Here is a 9,790-nt window from a genome sequence, read left to right as displayed (position 1 = left end):
TCCAAAACCACTTCCACATTTTAGTTATTTGTTTGGTACCCTACTCCCAGTACCAAATTCTGTCTTAGTTATCTAGTGCTGCTATAACAGAAATACCACATTTGGGTGGCTTTAACAAACAGAAATTTATTTTCTCATAGTTTAGGAATCTAGGAGTTTGAATTCGGCTCTAGGGGAAGGCTTTCTCTCTCTTTTGGCTCTAGAGGAAGGTCCTTGTCTCTGAGCTTCTGCTCCTGGGTGATCTTCATGTGGCTCGGCATCTCTCTTCCCCCATCTCTCCTCTGCTTGCTTCTTTAATCTCTTTTATATCTCAGAAGAGATTGACTCAGGACACACCCTACACTAATCCTGTCTCGTTAACATAGCAAAGATGACCCATTCTCAAATGGGATTATAACCACAGATATAGAAGTGAGGATTTACATCCCATATTTTTGGAGGACACAATTCAATCCATAACACTACTAAAAGAACATACAGAGAAAAATTTCAAAACACATAAAGAAACAATCCACCATAGGCAAGAGTTAGCAAACACAACAAACAAGTATAGGCCCCCAAATACTAATATAACATTAATCTAAAAGAAGATATTTAAAAAACTATGTTTAAGGTGATTGAAGATGTAAAAGAGAAGTTATAAACTTAAGGAACAAAATACAATGAAAATCATAACAACAATAAGCTGAGTAGACAGCTTTTCTAGGAAAAAAAAATATATATGATGTTGCTGTCAGGTGCCATCGAGTCAGTTCCAGTTCACAGCTACTCTATGTACAACAGAACGAAACACTGCTGGGTCCTGCGCCACCCTCATAATCATTGCTATGCATAAGCCAATTGTTGCAGTCACTGTGTCAGTCCTTCCTTGTTGAGGGTCTTCATCTTTTTCGCTGACCCTCTACTTTACCAAGCACGATGTCCATCTCCAGGGGCTGGTCCCTCCTGATAACATGTCCAAAGTATAGGAGACGAAGTTTCACCATCCTTGCTTCTAAGGAGCATTCTGGCTATACTTCTTCCAGGACAGATCTGTTCATTCTTCTGGCAGTCCATGGTATATTCAATATTCTTCGTCAACACCATAATTCAAAGGTATCAATTCTTTGATCTTCCTTATTCATCGTCCAGCTTTCACACGCATATGAGGCGGCTGAAAATACCATGACTTGGGTGAGGCACACCTTAGTCCTCAAAGTGACATATTTGCTCTTTAACACTTTAAAGAGGTTTTTTGCAGCAGATTTGCCAAAGCTTCCAGACTAAGACAGACTAGGAAGAAGGACCTGGCGGTCTACTTCTGAAAATAATTGGCCGGTGAAAATCTTATGAAAGGTGAATTCCTAATTCAAGAAACACAAGAGTCTCAATCAGGAGAAAAAATTTTATTAAAAATCCACAACCAAACAGTTTAGTGAAACTGCAGAACACCAAAGACAAAGCGAACAACCATAAAATCAAACAAAGAAAAGTAAATAACCCACAAAGAAATGACAGACCAACCACAGACTTTTCAACAGCAATGACAGAGGCAACACAGTAAAATAATATGTTCAAAAGTAGAGAGGGAAAATGAAAGTCAATCTAGAGTTCTATTCCCATGTAAACTATCACTGATAAGTGAGGGAGAAATAAAGACATTTCTGATGAACAAGGTCGAGAGATTTACCACCCACTGACTAAGCATTTGGCTGCTAACCCCAGTTCGAATCCACCAGACACTCCTTGGAAACCCTGTGGGGCAGTTCTACTGTCTTATAGGGTTGCTGTGAGTTGGAATCGACTCAATGGCAATGGATTAACTCTTACTTAGGGGAGTGCAATGGTTAAGCAATGGTTAAGCACTAGGTTGCCAAAGGAAAGGCTGCCAGTTCGAACCCACCAGCCGCTCTGGGGGAAGGAAATGTGGCAGTCTACTTCCGCAAAGATTTCAGCCTAGGAAATCCTATGGGGCAGTTCTACTCCGTCTCATGGGGCCCCTATGAGTCGAAACCCACTTGACAGCATCCAACAACAACTCTTAACTTAAAGAACTACAAAAAGATGTACTTTGGAAGAAAATATAAACTACAGGGAAGGAATGGGTGCTAGAAAGAATAGTGTTCATTATCTTTGTATTTTTCATGTTTTGACATAAAAATATAAAAACAGTACAGAGTACCTCATTTAGCTTGTTCAAAACACTTTTCTTGGGGGAAGTGAAAAACAGTGAGACGGGACCAATGTTATCAACTTTTCCCATGAAGCAACAGAAATAGAATAAAATTATTGACTTATCCATAAATAGTACTGCATATGACCTGAGCATCTTTTGGGTACGAAGACTCATACTGCTGAACCAGTGGAAGATATTCACAAAGAACAACAATCTCAAATTTGATGTTGATAGAACATTTTGTTTCCCGTCTTTTCTTACGTCAGTGTCAGCTATTTGGATATTGGAAAGTCATACATTAAACTTTAAAACTATAAGTTAATGTTGTGTATAATATATCCCACACAGTCTAACTGGCTTGGGATTCTGAAGGATTTAGTCTTTTAAAAATAAAACAAACACACACACAAAATACAGGTTCATGTAGCCCCATAAATAATAAATCTATACTTCCAAATTTTTTTAAATTACCCTTGCCACCATCATGAAAATGTGTTATAGCAAAAGATAATAACACACAAGTGTGTGAATTAATACAAACCCATGTCCATTCAAAGTTTTAAAGGAGTCAACGTCTTCCTAAATAAAGGTAACTCGGCAAGACAAATAGGAGGGGCACATATTAGAAACAGTTTAAACATACTGTGCTGTTGTTAGGTGCCGTCGAGTCGATTTTGACTCACGCTGACCCCATGTGACAGAGTAGAACTGCCTCACGGGGTTTTCTAGGCTGTAATCTTTTATGGGAACAGATCGCCAGGTCTTTCTCTTGAGGAGCCTCTAGGTGGGTTTGAACCACTGACCTTTGTTAGCAGCTGTGTGCTTAACCACTGCACCACCAAAAAAAAAAAGAAAGGAAACCCAGTGCCATTGAGTCGATTCCTACTCATAGCGACCCTCTAGGACAGAGTAGAACTGTCCCATAGAGTTTCCTAAGCCGTAATCTTTACAGAAGCAGACTGCCACATCTTTCTCCCACCGAGCAGCTGGTGGGTTCGAACTGCCGACCTCTTGGTTAGCAGCTGAGCGCTTAACCACTGTGCCACCAGGGCTCCTTAAATGTACTGATATATACATCAAAAATAATACCTCTTGCATAGGGAACCTAAGGTTGAGAAAGGACAGTGCTGACACGTCGTGGGATTGTTAACCATTGTCATAGGGTAATATGTGTACTAACTGTTTAATGAGAAACTATTTGTTCTGTAAACCTTCATCTAAAGTACAAAAAAAAAAAAATTATCTATGTGAGATCAAATTGACAACAGCAACTCAAAAGGTTTGATGGGAAGCCTAGGAGGAAGTGAGTTGAAGATAATGGTAATGGAATAATTTAGAAAAGGATAGTGAGAACAGCAGCACAACTGGAAGAATGTAATCATGTTACTGCGTTGTACATGTAGAAATTTTAGAAACAGTGTATCTTTGGCTATGTATATTTTCACCAAAAAAAAAAAAAAAAAAATTCTTCCAAGGTCGAGAAGGGAGAGTGTTGACATGTTGTGGGGTTGTTAACCAATGTCATAAAACAATATGCATACTGACTATTTAATGAGAAACTATTTGTTCTGTAAACCTTCATCTAAACTACAATAAAAAAGAAAAAGGAAAAAAATACCTCTTGCTATGGCTACAGAACAAAATGCCAAATGCACATTAACCTAATTAGACTCAATAACAAGGCACAGAATCGCCTCGAATTCATTGCCCCATAAGCAAGCAAGTACAAGGACAAAAATCACCAAGTACTTTCCCAAGAGATAAAAAATGGATATGGCACTGAAGTTTACATCTCTGCCAAAACCTACAAGGAAATCAATAATCTCGTTTTATAAAAAGCAACAGCACTAAAATTTGATTGAATACATTTTTTTCAACTAAAAACAATGTGTGTCTGTTTGGTCACTAGCACCTAGAACCAGCTCTCACATTAGACACACAATAAAGATTTGCTGATGAAGTCGACTTCCACTTGTTTTTTTCCTGCCGTTTTTTTTGTTTGGGTATACTTAGGTTGTCTCATTGAAAAGAACAAAAATTCCCACCTCTAATTAAAAGAACCTGTGGCACATATTAATTTTTCAGACATAATGCTTACTCCCAGGAAAAAATGCCACTCAAACAAATTTCAAGCTGAGTAAAAATGAAAAAAGTGAAACCCACACTACTTTACTTCATAAATTTTTAAAATAACAGTAACTTAAGCTGGTGGCACAGTGGTTAAGCGTTTGGCTGCTATCCAAAATGTCGGCAGTTCGAATCCACCAGCCACTTCCTGGAAACTCTATGGTGCAGTTCTACTCTGTCCTAATTGACTTGACCGCAATGGGTCGAGTTTTTAAGCTTTTACTGTGGAAATATAACAAAAACAAACCAAACCCATTGCTGGTGATTCCTACTCATAGTGACGTTATAGGGTTTTCAAGGCTGTAATCTTTATAGGAGCAGATTGCCAGGTCTTTCTCCTTCCAAGCGGCTGGTGGGTTTGAACCACCAACCTTTTGGTTACCAGCTGTGCACCTAACCACTGTGCCACTAGGGGAAACATAGATGGCTCAAAAGTTGTCAGGGCTTAGTTTTCTAAGCATCTCTTTTGACTTTCGTTCACCTTTCCAGTTGTTTGGTAAAATTCACCAGGAAACACAATTTCAGGGAGCCCTGATCTGCTGGTTTTGCACTTTCCTGCTGTGAAGGGGTGAAATGAATAATCACTGTGTTTTATCACTCTTAAACTGCCCCTACCCCTGGAGCCAGGTCCCTGTGTGGCACAAATGGTTTGAGATTGTCTATTAAACTAAAGGTTGGCAGTTTGAACAACCCCCCAGCAGAGCTGTAGAAGAAAGGCCTAACAATCTGCTTTCATTAAGATTACAGCAATCTGGAACAGAATTTCAAATTTGCAGTGGAATCCAGACTTTCTGGAGCCCTTGAGGCTAGACGAACCCCCAAAACTATTGCCCTGAGATAATCTTTAAACTTTACACCTTAAACCAAAACTCTCCCCTGAAGTCTTCTTTGAACCAAGAAATCTCTCTCTTAATTAGTAAATGACATCTGCTTTGAGCATTGTGCTCTTCTGAAGAATTATCTACAGATCAAATTGACAAAGGCAACTGGAAAGTTTGTGGGGGAATCTTGGGGGCAGTGAGTTTAAGATAATGATGGTGGAACAATTTGGAAAAGGATGGTGAGAATGGTATCACCACTTGAAGAACGTAATCTACGTCACTGAATTATACATGCAGAAATCGTTGAAATGGTGTATCTTTGGCTGTGCATACTTTCATCCAAAAAAAAAAAAATTACACCAAGAAAACCCTATGGAACAGTTTGTAACACATGGGGTTGCTTTGGTTGGAATTGACTCAATGGCAATGGGTTTGGTTTTTTTTTTAACCCTGGAGCCAAGGCAGAGTACCCCCCCTCACCAGGGAAGGTGAGTTTCGGGCTGCCTCATGGTCCCCTAAGGAGCAGAGAGGTTCCAAGTTTCAGCATTGTTTTGGGAAATGTGAATTAGATTACAAGTTACAGGAGAGCCCTGTGTTGATGTGTCTTAAGGAAATCAGTCTTTACAAGACAATGCCCATGCAAAGACTGCCAGTGGAGGGTGGGGCAGTTCAGAGGGGGTTCAAATCGACAACTATGTGGCCTTGGTCAATTCTTTAGACCCCTCTGTGCCAAAATCTCCCATCTATAAAACGGAGATATAAATTATACCTACTTAAATCAACTTGACAGCACAAGAAAACAACAAGGACAACAGTCATCATGGAGTCCCTAGGTGGTACAAACGGTTAAAGCGCTCAGTGGCTAACCGAAAGGCTGGTGGTTCCAGTCCACCAGAGGCACCTGGGAAGAAAAGGATGGAGATCGACTTCTATAATATCAGCCATTGACAACCCATGGAGTGCAGTTCTACTCTGACACACATGGGGTCGCTGTGAGTTGGAACTGACTTTTTTTTTAAGGTTATTATGAAGATCGAGATAAACAGTTAAGCACAGTGCCTGGCACACAGTAACACATATTAACCATCACTGTTAAGGAGCCCCAGATACCCAGTGGTTAAACACTTGGCTGCTGACTGAAAGGTCGGCGGTTTGAACCAACCAGCTGCTCTGAGGAAGAAAGATGCCGCAGTCAGCGTGTGCAAAGATTACAGCCTTGGGAACACTATGGGGCCACTCTAACCCTGTCCTATAAGATCAGAATCGACTCAACAGCAACAGGTTTGGTATCGTTGTTGCCGTTAGGGGCTGTCAGGTGGATCTTCCACTCACGGTGACCCCACGTGACAGAGCAGAACTGCCCCAGAGGGTTTCCTAGGCTGTCACCTTTACGGAGGCAGATCGCCAGGTCTTTCCCCTTGAAGCCACTGGGGGCGGGGAGGGTCCTAACTGCCAACCTTTCAGTTAGCAGCTGAGCGCTTAACTGTTGCACCACCGGGGCTCCTCATATTAGCTATTATTAGCAGTAAACGTAGCAGAAACATAAAAACATGAGTGAAAGGAAAAAAGGTGTTATTTGTGGGTTTAAATGCTTTGAACTTCAAAAACAAGAAACATTTTCCATAGTAAGAAATTGTAGAATTTTTAAGATAACCTCCACTGATCTAATAAAACCTTTAAAGTGCAAAGTTGGTAACATCCAGCCAAGCACACACTTAACAAATATTCTTGAATGTTGATATACCCAAGCAACAAGTTGCGATTCTTCTGAAAGTCATTTTCAACAGATCACGCTGTACATCATCTGCATATTTTTAGAGACTCGGCCTGGGGGCTCAGTAACATTTATTTTAAGCTCTGATTCTTTAAAGCAAAGCTCGCGTCACCATGCCCTTGCCCCAGGATTCCTCACGGGAGGTACAAGGCCAGGCTTCACAGGCTTCACAGAAAGAGCTGCGCTGCTCTGAATTCCTTTCCTTTTCTCGTATCGTGTGTGGCCGCAGCAAGGGCAGCGAACGAGTAATCTGAAGCCTCCGATCAGCCTTCCTTCCTGAGTTTCCTTTCGAGATTTAGCTCTCTGTCTTTGCTGTTGTTGTTGTTAGGTGCTATCAAGCTGATTCTGACTCACAGCGACCCCACGGACAGAGCAGAACTGCCCCAGAGGGTTTCCTGAGGCAGTAATTTTTACGGGAGCGAATCTCCAGGTCTTTCTCCCATGGAGCCGCTGGGCAGGTTAGCAGCCGAGCCTTAACCATTGTGCCACCAGGGCTCCTTCTCTGTCTTTAACCAGAAAACCAAAGCCGTTGTCGTCAAGTTGATTCAGACTCATAGTAAAACTGTCCTGTAAGGTTTCCAAGGAGCAGCTGGTGGATTTGAACTGCCAAACTTTTGGTTAGCAGCCAAGCTCTTAACCACTGCACCACCAGGGCACATCTCTGTCTTTAGAACCTTGTTATAGCATGCCTTATTTTCCAGCAAGACCATCTGCAAAGAAAGATCCTGAGGTCCAAGGGCATCCTGTGTCTGCTCAGGGACCTAACGGTTGGTTGGAGCCCTGGAGGCAAAGTGGTTAAGAGCTAACCAAAAGGTCAGCAGTTGGAATTTACCAGCTGCTCCTTGGAGAAGCCCTATGGAGCCGTTCTACCCTGTCCTGTAGGGTTGCTATGAGTTGGAATTGACTCAACGGCAATGGGTTAACAGTGAGTTAGTCCAGAATGTCCTGTCTTCCAAATTCAGAAACCAAAAGTGGTGTTTCTGAACTACTCACCAAAACACGCCCTCCGGCAGCCTGACAACGAGGCCATGGGACGCAAGTGTTGTCACCCTAGAATCCCGGTGGTCCTTGAAGAGCTGTTACTGTTTTTACTCATTTAAATAATACATAAATACACGTGAATAAATAAAACGGGACAAAAGATTATGACTAAAAGATTTTTTTTGACAAAAGATTTTGATGACAGTGCTTATTGATAGTGGAGACTCTTAACACAGTTTTTCTGGGGTTAATATTTCTAATTGCTAAATTATTATTATTAGTTCGGAATACAATGTGCCCTGGTGGTGCAACAGTTAAGCGTTCAGCTGCTAACGGAAGGGTTGGCAGTTAGAACCCACCCAACGGCTCCACGGGAGAAAGACCTGGCGATCTGCTCCCATAAAGATTACAGCCTAGGAAACCCTATGGGGCAGTTCCAGTCTGTCACATGGAGTCGCTATGAGTCGGGATCAACTCCAGGACACCTAACGACAACAATACTCCTGAATGCAGCAGGGAAGTGTGAGATTGAATTGTATTTGCTGAGGATATTGTTTGAAAGCCCCTTTACCCTTAATTTCTTTTTTTTTCTTTTTTCTGAAATCAAGGACCCTAACCATTACTTCATGGGAGCCCTGGTGGCACAGTGGTTAAAGCGTTCAGCTGCAAAACCAAAAGGAAGGTGGTTCAAACCCACGAGCCGCTAGATGTGGCAGTCGGCTTTTGTAAAGATTACAGCCTTGGAAACCCTATGGGGCAGCTCTTCTCTGTCCTATAGGGTCGCTGTGAGTCGGAATTGACTCCACAGCAATGGATTTGTTTTGTTTTTTTTTTTGGAGGGGTAACTATTTTCTCTTAAAAATTACCTTATGGAATCCAAAAAAATCTTTGGAAATTAGGGAAACACAGTCCCCTCCGCTTGAAGTGGGGAAGTCTAACAGAGTCCGTGTCTGGATGAGCTTAAAGAGGGGTGTGTGACGCCTGTACTCACCAGGGGTTCGGCCATGATGATGCGGATCTTGCGCTCGGCCTGAGTGGTGAAGTTGACGAACAGACTCTTGAGGACATATTCTCCTGGCTTGCTGTCTGGGTCCACACTGATGGGGAGCATGGTGGGTGGCCCTTTCTCCTTCTGAGTGCCGGAAACGGGGGCAACTGGAGGCTTGATGTAACCGTTGCCAACTGGAGAAGCTGAAAACAGAATGGATAGATATGCTTACTGGCTGCAAATAACGTCATCAGTATGCAGACGGGCTGTGTTAACCCATGCATATAAGGCAATGACTCTTCATCAAGGAAGTTACATTTACGATCATAACCTGGTCTTCTTCTTTAGAAATGGTGTCAGAATCCAGTTATTCTGATTACATTATGTTTGCGTTCCATCATATGTAATAAGCTCAGAATACTAATAATTTTGTGAGTACATAATATAAGTGATAAATCCTACAACATTTAAGATGTTTTTGGCTTCTTTTTTATGTTCCAGGAAAATGGACTCGAAAAACCAAAAAAACCAAACTCATTGCTGTCGAGCCAATTCTGACTCATAGTGACCCTATAGGACAGAGTAGAACTGCCCCATGGGGTTTCCAAGGCTGCAATCTTTATGGAAGAGGATTGCCACATCTTTCTCCCCAGGAGTACCTGGTGGGTTTGAACCACTGACATTTCGTTTAGCAGCTGAGCGTTTAACCACTGTGCCACCAGGGCTCCCATTTGGTTTGCCGTAGGACTTAATCAACTTAATAATAACAGCAATCACCAGGTTGATATTGTATGTAATTGCAAGCCCAGCCTCATAATTTACAAGAATCTGGGGCCTAAATGTCTTGACAATAGCAAGGGAATTTTTACGAGCGTGAGCTCTGTCAGTCCGTATTTTGAACCAGATAGCTGACAGCCAGACACAGAATATCCCTCTGATGAATC

The 9,790-nt window shown here is 41.8% G+C and overlaps 1 protein-coding gene across 1 annotated transcript in view; it reads right to left on the bottom strand.

The window, feature by feature from the left end:
- Positions 1–9,790, bottom strand: part of FRY (FRY microtubule binding protein) — a 314,552-nt gene that overhangs the window by 262,819 nt on the left and 41,943 nt on the right. The window contains exon 2 of the mRNA XM_023740362.1: positions 8,850–9,049. Coding sequence (XP_023596130.1) covers positions 8,850–9,049 — 200 coding nt within the window. The remainder of the gene's footprint in view (positions 1–8,849; positions 9,050–9,790) is intronic.

This window comes from Trichechus manatus, unplaced genomic scaffold, assembly GCF_000243295.1.
Source record: "Trichechus manatus latirostris isolate Lorelei unplaced genomic scaffold, TriManLat1.0 scaffold00153, whole genome shotgun sequence".
NCBI classification, from domain to species: domain Eukaryota; kingdom Metazoa; phylum Chordata; class Mammalia; order Sirenia; family Trichechidae; genus Trichechus; species Trichechus manatus.
The sequence above is the reverse complement of the archived record's forward strand: the minus strand, read 5'-3'. Positions and strand labels throughout refer to the sequence as shown.